Raw genomic sequence first — 20,716 nt, forward strand, 5'->3', positions numbered from 1 at the left:
TGTCTTGTTCCGATGATAGGCCAAATTAAATAAGACAAAATCAAACTGGCCTTTAAAACAAGAATGAACATTTCTTATAAATATTAAAATGCTATTACAGAATTGATTGGAAATTAATTTGCCATACATTTAAATCAAATTAAACTAAAGAATGCACTCCCTGTTCCAGTGAATTTAATGAAATCTAAACTCCCATCTTCAATTATTATTTTAGCATCTCACTAAATTATGACAATATAATAAGTACGCCACCAACGATGTATCAATGTACATAATGATTAAACAGTAACTGGCCAAGTTGAATAATCATACCAGAAAAGTGTTTGGAATGTTATATGGGTATTGGACTTATTTTTCAGTTCTGTGCAGTGTTGGCAATTCATATAGTTATTCTTCACAGCCATCTTTCTTCTTCTCGTCTGTGTTAGACTAAGACCTGGAAAACTTGGGTTCTAGTCCCCACTCAGCCATGAAGCTCACTGGGTGACCTTGGGCCAGCCACCAGCTCTCAGGCTGACTTACCTCACACGGTTGCTGTGAGAATGAATTGGGAAGTGGGAGAATCATGTGTTTCCCAAACTTTTCCTGACCGTGGTCCCCTTCCAACCTTGTTTCCTTCCTGTGGTCCTCCAGAGGCATAGCCAAGGGGGGCCCCAAATAAGTAAAAATCAATACAAATCTGAGGTTCTGCTACCCTAACAAAAGCCTGCCCCCTAACAAAAATCCTGGCTATGCCCATGCCCCCCACCCTACCAGTAGAAAGGTAGCTATTTAAATGTTATGTTTAAATGTAAACCATGAAAATAGAATATGTTTTATTTTATTTTTATAATTTATACAAAATACAATTACATAAAATAATAGGAACATAATGAAATATTGTTGAAGCAGAAAAACATAGAATCATGGAGCTGGAAGGGACCCCAAGGGTCATCTTTCTAGTGCAACCTCCTGTAAGTAGGAAACTCAGCTTAAGCATCAATGACAGATGGCCATCCACCCTCTGCTTAGTAACCTCCAAGGAAGAAGAGTTTTGACTCATAATCATTGCCATCAATCTATATTCATTTTGTGAAGCACAAGATGACCACTTGCTGCTGCCAGGAGTCTACAATCAAGATTTTAATATGTGAGAGACAAAATAGTGGAAGAAACGGGAAAGGGTAATGGAAATGGTGCTCAACTGGGAAAGAACTGCATGGCACTTCCAGGCAGAGGGGATGGCAAGAGAGAAAGGATGGAATTGTTCTGCATGAGCATCAGGCCTTCAGGCAACTGAGGATGGCATGGAGCTAGAGAAGCAGGAGTCATTGGTATACTGGGATTTAAGTGTGGGCAGATAAGAGTGGGTGCAAGGCCATGGAGGGCATTGGAGATAATGGACAAGGAATCTGTGTTGCATCCTAATGAGAAGAGGAAACCAGTGTAGGGATTTTAGGAGAGGTTTCATGTGGGCGGAGTGATGGGGGAAGTGAATGGCTGTGGCAGCAGAGGGGTCTGAGTGGGCTGAGGTCAGATGTGCTATACAGCCATTTATAAACACCATCTCCAATTCCTCGAAAGATTCCATCAACAGTGTCTCCAAAAAATTCTACATATCACTTGGGAAGATGGGCGAACTAATGCCAGTGTACTGGAAGAAGCGAAGATTCTTCAACATCAACTTCATTGGACTGGTCATGTTGTTTGGATGCCTGATTATTGTCTTCCAAAGCAACTACTCTATTCTGAACTTAAAAATGGAAAGTGTAATGCTGGTGATCAACAAAAGAGGTTTAAAGACTCTCTCAAGGCAAATCTAAAAAAATGTAGTATAAGCACCAACAATTGGGAAATACTGGCTTGTGAGCACTCCAGTTGTAGGACAACCTTTACCAAAGGTGTTATGGACTTTGAAGACGCTGAAACTCAGGGAGAAATGTGCTAAGAAAAAGGCACGCTTGGCAAACCCTCACCAAGATCAACTCCCACCCGGAAACCTATGTCCCCACTGTGGAAAGACGTGTGGATCCAGAATTGGCCTCCACAGTCACAAACGCACTGTTAAACCCGTGTTAATGGAAGACAATCTTACTCGGCTACAAGTAATCGCCAAAGAAGAAGCTATACAGCCATGGAAGCTGTCCCAGGTAGTGCTATTACTACTGTGTTAGGTCTCCACGTACTACATAATAGCTTTGCCACTGCTGTTGAACACCTATCCTTAGCAAGAAAGGCGGAGCAGTCTCCTATCTGCTTAGCAAATCTTGCTGCGTTCCAACCAGTAGAGGCACTCATACCTAACCCTGTATTTTCCTGAGCAGTTCATGGGATTGAGTGAAAATCAGACACACATGAAGTAGGTCTGCACATAGAGGAAGGAACAGGACTGTGCCTTACCCTCATGTCACTTGCCCAGCCTAAATCTGCCCGTGACTTCGACCCATTGAGTATGGAAGTCTAATGAGGAATACACACACATGCTCTCTTTGCTCTGCATATGTGTATTGAGTGAAGGGAGCCTGGTCATTTTATCTGCAGTGAGAAGTTCTGCTGCTAGTCAATTAATGGGTATAGCTAGGCTTGTAAAATTCTTAAGAATTAAGCTTTCCATTTTACAAAGCATATACTAGCAATGCTTATGTCACAGGATTTTTTTGTCACAGGACTAAGGAACATCTTGACTTCAATACAGGTAGAATAAACAAAAGCCTTCATCTTTTCAGGTGGTAATAGCATGTTTAAAATCCAAAATGTGAAATGAGTGGATCATTTTCTGTAGGTCGTGCTCCTTCCCATAAGCCAAGCTGCTCTGCATTCTCAAGGGGAAAAGGAACAACCGAGTTGACTTCTCATTATTTCTTCCTATGGTGCGTTCTTATTGAATTATTGCCAGGTATTGCCAGCAGATGCTCATCAAGCCACTGCAGGGCTCCTCTGTTAATTGAACTATAATGGGTATGACAGCAGGGAAGGTCAAAAATGATAGGACCAGTGATGATATAACATGAACTCTGGTCTCCTACAAACTGAAGAGATAATTGCCCTTGCCAGGGTATGGCTCTGCAAAAGTTTTCTTTGGAGAATCTGCAGTGTTCCTCTTTGTGTGCCATAGTTATACTAGTCATCTTGGTAAGGACAAGGTCAACCTTGCACATGGGCCGGTAGCTTTTACTCTGAAACTACAGAAACGGTCATTGTAGAGAGTGAAAGGTAAAAGTGTTGCAAAAAGCATGGCTTCCAGGTGGAGAAATCAAAATTGGAAACAGAATTGTTAGAACCAAAAACTAAGATTTTATCAAAGATGTATAACTTGCTGTTAAAATGGAATACACAGGATGAAACGGTCAAATCAGCGATGATTAAATGGGCGCAGGACATAGGTCATAACATTATGTTTGCTGACTGGGAGCAGTTGTGGACCACCGGTATGAAGTTTACGGCATGTATTGCCTTAAAAGAGAATATTATGAAAATGATTTACAGGTGGTACATGACCCCAGTCAAGCTTGCAAAAATTTATCACCTGCCTGACAACAAGTGTTGGAAATGCAAAGAAGCTGAGGGAACATTCTTTCACCTTTGGTGGACGTGCCCAAGGGTTAAGGCTTACTGGGAAACGATATATAATGAACTGAAGAAGGTATTTAAATTTACCTTTCCTAAGAAACCAGAGGCCTTCCTTTTGGGCATAGTTGGCCAATGGGTGCCAAAGAAAGATAGAACATTTTTTATGTATGCAACAACAGCAGCAAGAATACTCCTTGCCAAGTATTGGAAGACACAAGATTTACCCACCGTGGAAGAATGGCAGATGCAAGTGATTGATTACATGGAGATGGCTGAAATGACTGGCAGAATCCGTGACCAGGGAGAAGAACTGATGGAACAGGACTGGAAAAAGTTTAAGGACTATTTACAAAAACACTGTAAAATGTTTGAGTGTTAATATGATGTGGGAAGTGAAGGTAATAGGGTTTGTGGGATTTGGTTAAATGTGAATGAAAAGAAGAATGTCAAAAAGGAGAAGGGGTTATGAACAGAATAATATTATGTCACAGTATATAAGATGAGGATTGGGTTAAAATAATGGAAAATTGGGACATAATAATTAGAAGAATATAAAGTTAAGCATGGTTTAAATAAGGGTTTGAATTTGCTGAATTTGATTGGAATAAAGAGGAACACAAAAAAGGGGGATGTGAGGAGGTCAAGACAGAGGGGTATGGAATTTTGTTAATACAAAAAAGTGGATTTTTCTTTTTTCTTTTTCTTCTGATTTTCTGTTTTCTGTTTTTTTGCTATATATCTCTGTTTTTCTGGTGTTTCTGTTTTTTATGTGAGCTTTATTCATGATAATACTCTATCTGAAACGATGAAATTTCTGATTTGTAAAACCTTAATAAACATTTATCTAAAAAAAAAAAAAAGCAGTGGTCACGGGCGTGAATTTAAGGACAACCCAATTGTTTTCAAGGCTTGTTACCGTAAGTGAGCACAGCACAATAGGATCTGTTTTCTCATTTGCAGTAGTAATTATTGAATTGTTTGAGAACAAGGCATGTTGTTGGTAAATAAGCAGTTCTTTTCAAGCAAGAATATTTAGCAAACAATAAACATGTTTAAAAGGATGGGGCTTTCCAGGAGTAGCCATTTTTATTTTTTATTTTGCTTACAAATGAAAGAATAATAATATGGGAGTATCTGGTGACAACTTGATTGCACATCTAAGCCATATGGTTACTCTGGGCAACAATATTCTGGGAACATATTTCTTTTTCAGAGATGGAAATCCCTAAAAAAGTAATGCTCTGTATAGGTGCTTTGTGTTACTGTTGTGAGACCTGATGATGCACCTGAATGCCCACATTGGACATGGATTGAGCGTGGAAGCATCAGTGGCCAGCTATATCCTGACAAGTGGGCATTGCTCTGCTGCTAATATCCAAGGGTTAAAGGTGCCTGCATCTTCCAAGCCATCTTGATGCATTTTTTTGCTTAAGTACTAACCACAGAGCCAACAACGTGGGAGGTTGGCTTTTGGGTGTGTGTGTGTGTGTGTGTGTGTGTGTGTGTGTGGTGGATTGATTTTTAAATCAAGGCAATTTAAATAATTGATATTGTCCTTTGGTCATGCAGCCCTCATACACTGTCTTTATTTAGAGACCCAGAGACTGATTTCCACTTGATGCTTTCTCTCTGCGTGCAAGGATTCTAAGCAAGGATACATGTTGAAAGCTAAGGCTGTGACGCTAAGCAGCAAAAAGTACTGTGGCATGTTAAAGACTAACAGATTGATGGTGGCATAAAGATTTCGTGGACTAGAGAGCTTACATGAAAGCTTATGTCACAGTAAATCTGTTTGTCTTTATGGTGCTGCAAGACTCTGTTTCAGCAAAAACAACAAATACTTGGGATGCACACTTCCTATCCATGCTTCTAGAATTGTCTAGAAGCAACAGGGTTATTCGGCAAAGTAGTGTTCCTCAAAACAGAAAGCAAATAGCCATGCTGTTTGGCTGACAGTCATAAAGATTCATAATTTGAGAATTAGACACATTGTGGAAGCACTGGCAGAGGAAGAGGCATGCGGGGGGAGCGTACCGCGCCCGGCAGCATGATCCCGGCCAGGTGCCATCGTGGCTGCCCGCCTGCCTGCGCTGGGCACCACACCACTATGGGTGGCACACCACGCCCCCAGGACGCGACCACACCTCCGGGACGCGTGCCAGCCCCGCCCCCGCCTGCTCTCTGCCCCCCCCCGGTGCCAGAGCATGAAGCTCCACCACTGTGTGGAAGTCGTTTTGAATTTGGTCTGCTGGGGACTCAAAGGTCAGAGTTTGCCAGCTCAGATAATGTGGCCATTTGTGGTTTGACTTAAATGAAGAAGGGAAGCAAGACATTGTGATGCTTGCTGGAAGTTGGAAATGCTTGGCCAGAGGATCCTGTGAGGCTCGTTCATGTAACAGTGAACCATAGTCTGATATTACATCTGAAGCAGACCAATCTGTTGCTGAGCTTTAAGAGATTAGGCCACAATCGTACGCTAAATACAAGCGTAAGATTTTATTTTAAACATGATTGCATTTTTATAGAAACACTGGTGATAATTAAATTGGAAAAAAAACTTTTGTAATCTGCAAATTAATTTTTATATATTGCACATGTGTTTGTGTATGTATGTATGCTTTTTATTTTACCCACTTATTAACCATTTACTTCCATTTCCCCATAATTTTAACCTGCATTTTATTTTCAGTGTTATTTTACTGCTTGTATTTTTTTTGCTAATGTGACACACGATCACTTGTGTCGAGAGGTGGGGTACTCTCTAAACACGCAAAATAAAATTGCGAACAGTGTTATTGATGCTTCTCCCACTGTCTCCTTGTTACTCCCTGTTCTCTGCTCATTTGCATAGCAGGTATAAGGTGCAGAACAGTTTCACTTCCAGCGCTATTTAGGCATTATTTCTGAGCATTGTTTGTATCATATTTACGCTTCCCCAAATATTTTCACTTATGCGTGCTGCCTTTCAATTTTCTGTAGTCTAAGGAATCTGTCCCAATCTTTTGATTACGGTTTTATTATGTAAGTGCAGGCATATGGGCAGCGGTGTAATGTGATATATTTGCATACAGATGAAACAAGCCTGGCTTCACTTGCATCTTTTTGAATGACCTGCTCAATCTACACCATCAGGAAATATGGAAAAAACAATGCAGTGCTTTCAGAAAGTATCCAGACTTGGGAGTCATTTCTTTGCATGTGCTGGAAGTACCTAATGATAGAATGGAGTATAAGAGTAATATCACTTCACAGAAGAGTTCTGTTCTATGATTCTTTTAATTAAAAACCTTTTTGCTGATGGAAAGTTCATTCTCTGGTGTTTTCCTTAATGTATTCGTAATGCATCTGTTTGGACTCCCTTGCTAGAGATATCTTTCATTATAATCCACTTAACCGAGTTCATAATTAAACTTCTAAATGCAAAGCTTCCTTCATTAAATTTCCAGGTCGTACACTGAAAATCAAGGTTTGTGGTACTAAAGTAGGAAATGTGTGGGTTTCTTTTCTCTTCCTAATTATATCAACAGAATGAAAGATATATATTTATTACAACAGCCTTCACTCCTCTGTACATTGCAACCCTATATACCCGGAGACAAGGCTTCTTGTACTCCTTGGGGTTTTCTTCTGAAAGTAAATGTAGAGGATCACATTGTTAAAGAGTTCTTCATAACTCTGCCAGGGTGGTGTCAACTAATGATGTAAGGTGGGGGCACAATCTTACTAAAAACTAAAAGAAAGACTCCAAAACCTGCTTGCTAGATTTTAATGAGTCAGGTCTTTGACTGCAAAGCAATTTATCTCAACATTAAATGACCTCCCCACCCCACCCCTGCTATGGTATCTACCTAATACAATCCATTGCAGACACACATTGTGGAGTGGTTGTTTTAAGGTTTTCTGTACACACTGATAGTTCTTACATAATGAGGAATGATGCACAATGTGTTGGTATTCCTAGATGCTGGAATACAAGCCAGGGATGGATGTTGAACTACAGTTATTTGTGAGCAAATAGTATCTATATATCTATATCTATATCTATATCTATATCTATATCTATATCTATATCTATATCTATATCTATCGTCTGAATATCTTCAAAGTTTGCTGCATCACTTCAGTATCTGGGCAAATGCACACTCCTACTCTACACAGTCAAAATGCCCTCTTAACTCCCTTGCCTTAGGTGAGCTCTCTGCTCTTTGTACCCAAAAGGACTTCTATTTGTGATACAACATAAACTCGCAAGCATTTCCTACTTAACACAGGAAATTGCCTTATAGTAAGTCAGATCATTGCTCCACCTAGGTCTGGATTACCTACACTGACTGGCAGCAGGGCTCTGGGGTTTCAGGAAGGGACTGTCCCAGTCCTAGCTGGAGATGGAACCTAGGACCTTTTGCATTCAAAGTAGATGCTCTACCACTGATCCATAGGCCTTAGAAAAAAAGAAACAATCTTTGCCTTTTCCCTTCTGATTTCCCCCCTTCCTGCAGCAGCTCAGCCCTTCACAGACCAGCCTCTTTTTGTTCTGTAATCAGTCTGCAGTTAAGAAATGTTAAGTGGTAATAATAATAATAATAATAATAATAATAATAATAATAATAAGTTGTTTCCATAGCACAGTTTCAACTTAAAATTTTCATTTATTCTTAATGATTTCCATCTACAAAAGGAGTGAATCAATTGGCACAATGCATGAAAGGAATTTGAAATGGCAGGGTATACTACCTGTTTGCATGTAAGTCATATATATCCCCTGCTGAATGCTGAATGGAAAATACACAAGCATTCCCTGCTTCATCAGCCATACTACTGCATGTGGAAGCTGAGATACACAGTAACTTAATTTTAATCTGAAAATTGGAGGCCCCCCTAATGCAATTTATTCATGGTGCTGTGGATTGGCATATGGTGTCTGTACATTTTTATTTTATCAACTTGACAAAAAATTTAGTGTGTCAGTTTGTGTTATGGAAACCTTGCATGTGATTCTGATCTTGCTATTTTACTTGGGTGCAAATTATTGGAACCAAGTAGTTAACCTGGCATATGAGAGATGAGAATCTGGCTCAGCCTGCTCTAATTTATTCCTGTTTTCCCTGAATTGATATAACCTCTACATTCATGTCAGAGAAAGCGCCAGCCTGTTTTTGCTGCCTTTCTTAAGAAATTACAATATGCTGAGACTTAGAAGCAACAGCCTCATAATATACACAGATTTCCTTCCAGCCATTGTCTTCTATGAACACGGTCTTAACAGTGCGTTCATAAGTGACTGTGGAGGCCAATTCTGGATCCCCACGTCTTTCCACAGTGGGGACATAGGTTTCTGGGTGGTAGTTGATCATGGTGAGGGTTTGCCAAGCGTGCCTTTTTCTTAGCACGTTTCTTCCTTTCGTCCCAACTTCGAGCGTCTTCAAAGCCCATGACACCTTTGGTAAAGGTTGTTCTACAATTGGAGTGCTCACAAGCCAGTGTTTTCCAATTGTTGGTGTTTATACTACATTTTTTAAGATTTACCTTGAGAGAATCATTGCTTCGACACTAGTGATCTTTGCTTCTTCCAGTACACTGGCAGTAGTTCGCCTGTATTTCCAAGTGATGCGTAAAATTTTTCGGAGACATCATTTATGGTATATTTCGAGGAGTTGGAGATGGTGTTTATAAGTGGTCCGTGTTTCACAAGCATACTGTAAGGTTGGTAGTACTTTACAAAATGCTTTGTAAACAAGCATTTTGGTTTCCCAAACACTCTGCACTTCAGTCGGGAGAAAGCTGCACTCACTGAGCTCAGGCGATGCTGGATTTTGGCATCAGTGTCGGCCCTTGTGGAAAGGTAACTGCCCGGGTATGAGAAGTGATCGATACTTTCCAATTTTACACTATTGAGTTGGATTTGTGGCACTACGGGGGGGGGGGGTTGTTTTATGCTTGTTGGAAGTTTACTCATAAGCCACCTCCACTGTGTTCAGTAGGCATGCCAGTATTGTAGCATGAGTGTGGTTTTTCAATAACATGCAGAAACGAGAACAAAGCAAAATACGAATGTTCTTACTGGATTTGGGTTCTGCAATAAAATCTGGGATTTGCAGTTTAGGAACCTGCTCAACCCAGGGAAGAACAGTTTAGTACAGTGGTGCCTCGCAAGACGAAATTAATTCGTTCCGCAAGTTTTTTCTTCTTGCAAGTTTTTCGTCTTGCGAAGCACGGTTTCCCATAGGAATGCATTGAAAATCAATTAATGCGTTCCTATGGAGACCGCCTTCAGACCAGGTCCGGGGACAGCCTTCTGAAGGCTGGCGGTGGGAAGAAAAGCCCTTCTCCCGCCGCCAGCCTTCAGAAGAGTTCCCGCAGGGCTGCCTAGGCTGCGGATAGCAGCCTGCTGCCCGGCGCGAGGGGCGCTCTGAAGCAGAGCGCCCCTCGCGCGGGGCAGACACCCGCAGCTTGGGGAGCCCTGCAGGACTTGCCCGCAGGGCTCTCCAAGCTGCGGATAGCAGCCTGCTGCCCCACACGAGGGGCGCTCTTAAGCAGAGCGCCCCTCGCGTGGGGCAGACATCCGCAGCTTGGGGAGCCCTGCAGGACTTCCCTGCAGGGCTCTCCAAGCTGCGGATAGCAGCCTGCTGCCCCGCACGAGGGGCGCTCTTAAGCAGAGCGCCCCTCGCGCGGGGCAGACATCCGCAGCTTGGGGAGCCCTGCAGGACTTCCCCGCAGGGCTCTCCAAGCTGCGGATAGCAGCCTGCTGCCCTGCACGAGGGGCGCTCTGCTTAAGAGGGCGCTCCTAGGCAGCCCTGCGGGAACTCTTCTGAAGGCTGGCGGGGGAGAAGGGCTTTTCTTCCCACCGCCAGCCTTCAGAACAGCCTTCTGAATGTTGGCGGTGGGGAGGAAAACCTTCCTCCCACCGCAAGTCTTCAAGACAGGTCCGGGAACAGAGGAGAAGGTGCGCTGCGCTTCCCCGCTGTCCCCGGAGATTTCCCTATGGGCTTTCATCTTGCGAAGCAAGCCCATAGGGAAATTCGTCTTGCGAAGCCGCTAAAAATCGGAAAACCCTTTCGTCTTGCGGGTTTTTCGTTTAGCGAGGCATTCGTCTTGCGGGGCACCACTGTAGTATATTCGTCTCCAGCAGGATCATGGGCAGTGGGATACATTTTCACTTGCATATGTCACCATCTGCAAGAAAAGGGAGAGGGTGACTAGGGCTGAGCTAAGTACGGGCTGAGTCTGAATTGCAGTAAGGCTGGGGCTCAGATTGTAATTAGCCGGGAAATTCTGAATGGGTTAGTATTCCAAAGTTCTCAATGATCCATCCAATGATGTAGCTGCTTCAGGAGGTGCAGGAGAGGTTTTAAATAATAGTAGCAATTATTTTCCTGCGCCAGCATAGGCCCTGGAATCTAATTCAAGCTGAGTGAGTGTTTACTGTTTTCACAGAGAAGCTCCATTGAATGGCTAAACTAACTTACGTTGCTTCTTCTTTTCCAGCAAGACCATCTCTATAGCTTCTAAATTATTGCCATTTGCTATTGGCTAAGCTATATACGTGAATGAAGTTAGATAAAAATGTCATTTCACTTCCATTTTGGGTAGCCTTTATCTGATAAATATAATTGCATACGTTTATCATGATAGAGACTGTTTCAGAGTAATTTAAATAAAACTATCTTTTTTAAAAAAGGGTTTTTTTTATTTTGTACATCTACTTTGTGTGGTATTTTCAGGCTTATCTTTGCCTTATCTGCACACCATGTATTGTGTATAGTAATAATAGTTCATTTTATAAGGTTACAAATGTAATAGTTTGGAAAGAAGCTTTTAATAACTGATAACTATAAAGAAAAGCACCAAAAATGATGCAACTAACCTTTTGTGGAACGAAACCTGTTCCTAATATTTGACTCTTCGTATTATGAGATATGAAGCTTCACGCTACAAAACATGAGGGAAATGACCAGTAGCAAATGTAAAATGTTAGAATCTGAGATAAATGCCTGGCAGGCAGAATAAATGCATGGAATGGGAAAGGGAGTTCAATGTTTTATAAATTTGTTCTTGGTAACAAAGCAATTGACTTTTGTTGATGCATTTATTTTGGTGTTTGAGATGCTACCATTTGTATTTCAGCTTTGTGAAACATCCTGCAAGTTGGCAGTATGCTTTCCTATTACAAATATGGGTCCTAACATACCGACAGAGCAATCCTGTACTCTATAATTATTCTGTCACAGGGAGAGAAGATATGCTGCTATTGCTCTAGTGGATATGGCCACTGTATCCCTATGCAAGATTATCCTCATAGTATTTTTTTTGTGTGTGTTGTACACTCCCTTGTTATCTTTTCTAGGCAAATATAAATAAAGCAAAACAGCTGGTTTGCAGCTCATGAAACTCAATTTTTACATGGTTTAGGGATGGCACAAGACTACTGGAAGAACCTTGTGCCTTTATCAGCTGTGAGGCAGGCAGAAATTCAACAGATTTAGCTATATCTTGTAAGGAAATGTAAATCTGGGAAAAGCTGCACTTGTTGACATTCTGTCTATCAAACATCACCCTGATTTATTTTGGTGCTCTCTGCCCCAAATTTACCTAACTTTGAGAATTGCACAAAGCATACACAGCTGTCATGTAAGTTTGTGTGTGTCCTCTTTTGTAGACGTGGTAGAGGGTCAAATGCACATGTAGTGTACTGGACCCAGAAAACCCTGTTAGCAGCCTGGATCACTTCTGCTTTGCAGAGATCTTCATATTCTCCTCAAAATGTCACTGTAAGTGACATTTGATGCCACCTCATATCCCAAGTCATATTAATTTTGCTATTGCAAAGTGGTGTATTTCCATTAGAGGGGTGGATTATATTAAATATCCTAGTAAGGTAAATAAGAAATAATAATATCAAACCTCAAAGGGCCTTTGCAGAAATTCTCTGAAAGTGGAGAGTGGTGGTGGCAAGCAGACAGGGAATAAGAATCTCTTCCATTTCTCCAGTCGCTTCCTCGATAAAACACTCTTTCTTTGAAGGGAAAAGGGCTAACAGGGTCCAGTGATATATGTGCTTTTGTGTGTGTAATAAGTAGTTCAACCATGTAGTGTAAGACTTATTTCTGTATAAAATACCTTAGTGGAATATTAGGGCCCGCTTCAAGTTGACTGTCACTTCTGCATAGGGGAAACCACATACATTTTCTGCTGTAGTGAGTGCCACCCATGTTTGTCTTGTTGTATATACAGCCAATCCCAGCTTCTTATCATATACAGTGGTACCTCGGGTTAAGTACTTAATTCGTTCCGGAGGTCCATTCTTAACCTGAAACTGTTCTTAACCTGAAGCACCACTTTAGCTAATGGGGCCTCCTGCTGCTGCCACGCCGCCGGAGCATGATTTTTGTTCTCATCCTGAAGCAAAGTTCTTAACCCGAGGTCTGTAACCTGAAGCGTCTTTAACCTGAGGTACCACTGTACATGTTTGTTTTTGACATGTAAGTGGCAATATGTGTATGAAAATATGAGACACCACTTAGAGGTGAATGTTCTTATGAACATAGTATTATATTGACCCATACCATAGGCTACAAGATTGCTACATTCCTTCATAAAATCTGTACAAGTGGCATATTTAAAGGGTTAGCTGGTGACCCTGCTCCTCTTTAACTAACTCTTTCTCTATTTCCCACCTCCCTTCTCTTTACTTTAGGAATAGTGAAGTGATCTGGATTGAACTTCATGAAGTATGGTTCTAAGGGATAGCTGGCTTTGCGCTCACTGGGCATGGCAGAGCACAAGAAGGTGCTTGGTTGTGCTTGCTCTCTTATTATTACACACATCTGATTTGGAAGGCAGGAAATCGCATCCATTTGTCTGGAAAACAGGTAGGGACGCACATATTCTTCCTTACTGTGACTGTGATTCTGTGTGAGTTTAGGCCAGTGGTCCCCAAACGTTTAGCTCCATGGTCCACTGGAAAATCGCTGTGGGTCTTGGAGGTCCACTTAATGATTTTACCTATCTGTTGTAGCAATTATAATGTACTGTATGTTTTTTAAAACCAAACGTCTTAATTTTAGCTCCCCCTTAACTTTGCTGCTAATCCTTTCCTCCGCTTTCAAGTGCCTCTTCCTCTTGTCACTTCCCATTTATTCTGTTCACCTTCCAGGTGGCAATGCTCCTGCTGTTCTTCACAGGTGTGCAGCAGAGCACCTGAATGAAGCTTGTGGATCACGGTTTGGGAATCCCTAACTTAGATACATTGAGCCAAACTGCCTTTTCAGAATATCAGGTGGTTCAAGCTCTTTAGAACATAGGTGAAGTTGACTCTTCTGAGTATAAATCTTTCTTCATGTAAAAACAAATTAGTAAGTGTGGGGCTAGATGCCATCTTCTTGATAGACTAGCTTTCCACATGCATTTTTTTTTTAAAATGTGGCACGAGAGTATGAAGATACCTCTACACATTTTCCCCACCTGTATTCTGGTATAATTCCAGGGGGCTGTACTGCACATTTTACTTGAAGCTGTAGAGAAGTCGTTAGTCCTTTTTTTTCTCAAAAAAAAAAAAGATGAATAGTTTCAAAGATGCATAAGATAAGAGAAAAAAAATACTTTCAAATTTAACCTGATAGCTGGGCCTACAGTAGTTAAGTACTGTTCTATTTGCTTGTATGTACAACTTGAAGGAAGACCAGAGGAGAGAACTTTGGACAAATTTAAATTCATGCATTTCTTTGGCAGAGTGACCGATTTTTGCACATGGACAGAGCAGGAATTAGTCTACATCTGTAAGTTGTACAAGGGGAAGTGGTCATTCCCTGAAGCAATCAGCCCATAATTTGAGTTTTAGTAGTTAATCAAGCATAGCTCTTCAAAGTTATTCTGGGTTTGTGCCAAGACAAAGTGGTGGTTTCTTTCTTCCTCCACCCCACAAGTCTGGGTTTCTGTAGGTCCAAATGCCTTGTTATATCTGGAGTGCCACATGTTCACCATCCCTGGGACTTCATTCAAAAAATTTCAAGGGCCTGGAGGCAAGGGGAACAAATATATCCAACAAAATTTTAAAGAGATGTAAGACTGACCACTATTCTTTTTTACTGTAGTATCTTAACTTAATGTCCCAAATTATATCACATCTAAAAGATGTCTTAGAGATAAATATGTGTAACTGACTATGCATCTCTTTCTTTTTTCCTTCAAAAAAGGCATAACGTATATTTCACTAACCTTGCCTGTCTTGTCCAACAAGTAGCAAATGCAAAAGCAGTCATGTTGGGATTTCTCAAGGCCACCTTTCTTTGCTTACCTCTGACAGTTTAAACAATAAGTTCATCACTTGTTGGTTTAGAAGAAGAAGAAAACTTTGCCTGAGCCTTCCCCAAGGGTATGTTTATATATAATTATGTCTTCTCCGAGTATGACATAATCAGATACAGCTCAATCACAAGAATAAAATACCACTAAAATCATAAAAATATGATAGAACAATCACAACCAATAGTAGCAGTTCCTACATAACCCCCCAAAAAAACTTGACTAGCTTAAGTGAAATTCCAACAAGCATGTTTTAATCCAGAGTCCAAACCTTTGCAAATTTGGAGCAATGGTTGCCTCGAGTGGGAGAGAATTCTACACTTCCACACATGTAAATTACATAGGATTCCTGACCCCATGTCCCTATCTGGGGGGGGGGCAAACCAGAGAGTGAGAAAGACCCCTCTTCTGACCCCAGAGCCCAGGTCAGCTGATATAGGGAAAGTGTTCTGTCAGATACCAGGGTTCAAGATAATGAAGATCTTTATAAGTCAATACCAACACCTTAAATTTGTCCTGGTGGGATAGAAACAGCCAGTGCAGGCTCCGCAAACTAGATGTTACATGACTGTGCAGACACACAGGCAGTGGCAGAGCTTCATGCTCTGGCATCGGGGGGGTGGAGAGCAGGCGGGGGCGGGGCTGGCGCGTGTCTTGGGGGCGTTGCGCATGTCCTGGGGCATGGCATGCTGCTTGCAGGGGAGTGGCACCCAGCGCGGGCGGGGGGGAGCATCCGCGATGGCACCCCACCGGGATTGCACTGCCGGAGGCTCCCCCCCCCACTCCTCTTCTTCCGCCAGTGCACACAGGTCAATTTTCTAAAGGCTGCACCAGTTGCAGTTTCCAGAACATCTTCAAGGGAAGCCCATCACAGAGTTCATTTTGGCAGCATCATAGCTGTAAGTCCAAACTATCACCTTTTTATGTTGAGAAGAATGGTCAGTTCCACCTAATCAGGTTTACTCCATGTAGTTTTATTGCACAGAAAGGAGAATGCATGGGGCCAAAGTTTAACTATCTTGTGGGCCAATTGATTCAATTCTAATATATACATATAGCAATATGCAGTAGAAAATAGGAATCGTCTGCCTGTTTTCCTTAATGTCACTTTCAGTCATGTGAATGAGACAATTATTATCATGATTGTTATTATTTGGTTCCTGATTTCCATGCTTGGTTTTGACTTGGTAGTTTCCTTTTCCCTGTGGAAAATGCAAAGATTCAGGCTCTGCAGCTGCTTTCTTGCACTCATGCTGTAATGAGCACACTGGAATGCAACAAGCAATAAGTAAGCATGCTTAGGTTTGTAGCCTTGACTTTATATCATAGTTAAACAGAAGCATTGTAAGCACATAGTGATAAATTTTAAAACTTGAAGATGCTGAAATTAGATTACATAAGAAATAAGCTAATGCAATTTGGAGCCTTCTAAAAATAGATGTTATTGTCACTTATATTCACTTAGTGAAAATTTTAAGAAAGAAAAATAGCTATGTTACATATTTTGCTCAGAGCATAGCACATTCAGCAGAGATATGGAGTGCTGATCTCATGAAGTAGCTCGGGGGGGGGGGGATGTTCCAAGATATAATTTCAGAGTAAGTGAAGTTTCTCATGTTCATTGTTACGTTTCTATTGTGAACTGAAAGTGTTTAGAGATGTGCATTGTTGTTCATAAGAAAGTGAACACCCTCTTTGGGTGCTTCTCCTGGAAATATTTTGACCTTTGCAGGTATGCCTTCATTGATTATATGAAATACCTCAGAAGTTTTAAAGATTCTTAAAATGCCATTGAAAATGAGCTAATCTCTATTTCTGTTTGTGATATTTGTGATCAAAACACTTGTGAAGAACATACCAGTTTCTGATTTCTAAATAGATGAAGTATCGGGGTAAACATGGAAAAGTATGTTAAGGGAAACAAAACAGAATATAGCATTTGGTTCCCTTTCCTCACTGATATTTGAATTATAGATAATAAGGACAGTCATTATTTTGCATGTCTTTAATGGATATGGTTGCATTCAACAAATGTAATTGTACTGGACATAATTATTTTGCAATTACTATCCTTATTTTAGGATAAATTAACAGAAGCTTGCTTGGAGGATTTTCCTATGCTTTGAATATTTATTTACACAAAATGCTCAACAAAGAGTGACATGGTTTTTTTTAATTGCTATTTTATTATTGTTATTTTTTATCGTGTATTAAATTTGTATACCACACTTCATACGAATATCACAGGGTGGTTCACAACATAAAAATACAAAATAAAAAACAAAATACATAATAAACACACCCACACACCCAATATGTTTCTCAGAAATCGCCAGTAAAGTTTCAGAGAACTAAATGCTTTTATTTTGGGGAGATAATGGTTTGCATTATCCTGCAAGGATCCCAGCTAGATATAGTTTAGAAGCAGGGAAAGGGTGAAAGTAGGGTAAGGGTGATGAATCTAGCTAAGGAAAAGAAATCTTCCCCCGAAGCCATTCATGAAAAGAGTGGTGTGGATCAGCCTATGAAGACCATAGAGCTTCCTGATGAGCATGGGATCTGACACACAGAGTAATCTCATTCAGGACAAGCTCTCTTGAGGGGCAATACATGGCAAAGGGCAGAGGCAGTGAACTGCCATGAAACAACACAATAGGATTTTTTCGCTGGGGGGTCACAAGAGATCTCTGAGCCAATCAGTGTCCACTGCAGGAAAGGTAGTGGTACTATCCTAGAAACTATAAATTTAGACTTAATCCAATTACAGGAGAACATGCTTGCTAGAGGCTGCGCCTTAATTTCTGTGAAAGAAAGGCATCCACTTGCAATAGATGTAGCACATATTCCAGGGACTGATTAGACTTGCAGTTACATGATCCATTATGCATATCAGTTATTGTGAGAAATTACCTTATGCAGCAGCCACTCTGGGGATGATCTTTGGTGTGAACCACTGGGGCTTTCCTTAGATAAATGATACTGGGGTTAAGCTTCCTCTGAATAATGCTGGAGCTGTCTCTGATGACGAGCGCTTCACCATGTTGCTTAGAGCGATGCCAAAATAAATACTTTGGGAAGGATTCACCTGATGAGCCCCGCCAGTGGAAGTCCTGTCAAAGAGCAGGCAGTAATAACAGCAATACAAATAAGAGTAGGAAAAACAGCAGTAGCAGCAAATTTTTTATTTTCTGGAGCTTTTAAAACCTGATTTTGTCTATACTGTTGCAACTTTCATTGCAATTTTTTTATAGTTTTTACATCCATTGCTTATGTGGCTTTATTATCCAGATTTTCCAACTTTTTTGTCAACATTAAAATCCATCATTTCCAAAAGTTGAAAAAATCAATTTAATATTGTGTTATTTTTCTTGCTGATCATTAAATAAATGCATTAATTTATGGTGAGTGAGCCTTGTTTATCCATTTTTTTGTGGCTATGACTTGCCTTCCTCATTTAATTCTAATATAGGTAGCCAAATTAAACCAAATATTTACTTACTCCGTTTTTCCACCAAAGTTGATGTGAGAAATGCTCTCCCAGCATTTAGCATAATGTTTTACTGCAGTGACTATGGGATCGTGTTGTTATATCGTTTTGGTAAAAAAAAAGTTATATCAATTAATAAAAGTAGCATTGTCAATGTTTATAGTTTTCTTTTATGTTACATACCTTTGTTCCTTCTAGTATGATCACATCTGCCACATCTTGAAACTGCTGTCCTCTCCCTTCTATCTGTGACCCAACATTTGGTGTTAATTATGTCTTATAATTCATACAGTTTCCAAAGGGCAAAACACCATCTGGTCTTAAAAGAAAAACAACATCAACAACAAGTTTTGGTCATCCGAAATGTATTGCATTCATCAGGTGTAGGGTAACACATGGCGTTGTTGGACCCCAAATCTCACCAACCCCAGCCACCATGGGTTGTAGTCTGGCAAAAAGGCCACGGGTTCCTCACCCCCTCCTGCCATACCTCTAAAGTCACTAGCTAACAGAAATTCTGTACCCACCTTATTACCTAGCTCTTAACATGTTCTTCCCCACTGGAAACTGGTCCATTAGGGCAAATGGAGGTAATGTCCCACCAACTTCAGTCTGCACTTAGTCCTCCCCTGGCTGCTGCCTTCCATTCAACTACTCACAGTGTGAGCTTTGTCAGTCATTGGCCCTGTCTCTACCTACTGGTGGTCTCCCAGCCTTCTGCGTTAGCCACCATGGCTCTTAAGAGAACATCTTTGCACTTCTAAACTTATTCTTCACTGTGAGGTTTTATGTGGGTTTTTTTTAAAAAAAACACCTCTGAGATATTTATTTTACTGTGTGTGTGTGTGTGTTTAATATTTCCACAGTTATAGATATTCAGAGCACAGCACCTGACAGACATTCATTAATGGCTTGATATCTTAATATGTCCAGATTGATTGCAACTGAACAGATCCATATACACATTTTTTTCCACAATTCAAAATGCCCCTGCTCAGCATTTTAAACAAAATTATAGATAGCAGCAGCGATGGGTGATTTTAGTAGGGCTAATTTTCCTCAGCATCCCTCTGTGTGCCACTGCAGTGCGATTCAACCAAAGTTAAGCTTTTTGACTTCAATAGAACTGATTTGTAAGAATGCCCTGAAATCTCTCCCACTGAATTCAATGGGATGCAAGAAAGAAAGAAAGAAAGAAAGATGATTCACTTTCACTGGATTATAATGTATGATTATTACATTCAAATGTACATTTTTTTTCTTTTTTAAAAAGCATAATTAAAAGTGTTTCACTTTATCGCAGTTCGGAATATGTATACTGGGCAGAAACTCGCAGGCTTTGCTGAAGCAGAGTTTCCTTTTATGCCCTGTGTCTTGGAAGGCTGGTCATGAAAAATCACTTTTCAAATTAGAACTTAATAAAAAACTTTCTTGCTCCGAACAGTAAGCCCTACTCCCTATGCGATTAGTGGTTTCATTTCTTTCTCAGCAGTTGGGTAATGATTATAGCTCCAGATGCTGCGGGAGCGATAAAGAGATTGATTAATTTCACTTGAAAGGGCATATGTTCAAAGAGAATCCAATCGGAACACCACGAAAAGGGTGCTGACATCCTTGCAGCAAGAAAGCTTAACACAACTCGCTCCCCGACTGTTTCTCGGGAAAAGGATCCGCACACAAATATTATTCATCAAGTCAACATATGAAACGTTTAGCTTTTGCCTACTCAACAATGAGAGAGGTTTCATTTCTGGGTGGTAGTTGTTTCGTGAGTTTATGCTGAATCATTCTAAAACACACACACACACAACACAACACAATAGAGGTTCTGCTGTACTGGAAACTGCTAGCGAAACTAGAGTGAGTGCCTTCAGAGCTGACCTAAGCATTGAAGTATATTTGTTGAATGATTTATATGGATAACCCAAGGCTAATTGCTCAATAATATTGCTGTGTCTGAAGATCAGTTGAAATGCCTGTGAAGCAGCATTCTTGTAAGCATGATGTTTTGGAGGGAGGGAGGCAGCCCAGCATCATCCTGTGCTACAGTTTCGTTGTGTCAGCTTGTACCATCGAACCAGGCAGAGTAAAACCTAGCTTTTCTCCAGTACCTTCTCCCCCAAATTCTAGTTTTAACAGTACAATAAATCAGGTGGGGGACCCCTTTGGCCTTGGGGGCCCAAATATGGTCCTTCAAACATCTGTCTGGCCCTTGGAAACCTCCTTCATTGGTCCTGCTTTGCAACCCAGCTTTTTTGAATGACTAGAATGTGTCCTTGAATTCTGATATTGCTTGCTTATCTGGGTGGAGAACAGAGGGGGGCATGTGAGGGTGAATAAAAAAGTAGGTTACTAGGCAAAGATTTTTTAAAAATAATA

General features: G+C 40.8%; 1 protein-coding gene across 4 annotated transcripts in view; it reads left to right on the top strand.

The window, feature by feature from the left end:
• THSD7B (thrombospondin type 1 domain containing 7B) overlaps positions 1 to 20,716 on the top strand; it is a 367,181-nt gene that overhangs the window by 55,505 nt on the left and 290,960 nt on the right. For all 4 annotated transcript variants that reach the window (XM_053405725.1, XM_053405703.1, XM_053405718.1 and 1 more), the window contains exon 2: positions 13,244 to 13,418. In XM_053405725.1, the coding sequence (XP_053261700.1) occupies positions 13,280 to 13,418 (139 nt within the window). In that variant the 5' untranslated portion in view covers positions 13,244 to 13,279. The remainder of the gene's footprint in view (positions 1 to 13,243; positions 13,419 to 20,716) is intronic.

This window comes from Podarcis raffonei, chromosome 1 (genome assembly GCF_027172205.1).
Source record: "Podarcis raffonei isolate rPodRaf1 chromosome 1, rPodRaf1.pri, whole genome shotgun sequence".
Taxonomy (NCBI): Eukaryota; Metazoa; Chordata; class Lepidosauria; order Squamata; family Lacertidae; genus Podarcis; species Podarcis raffonei.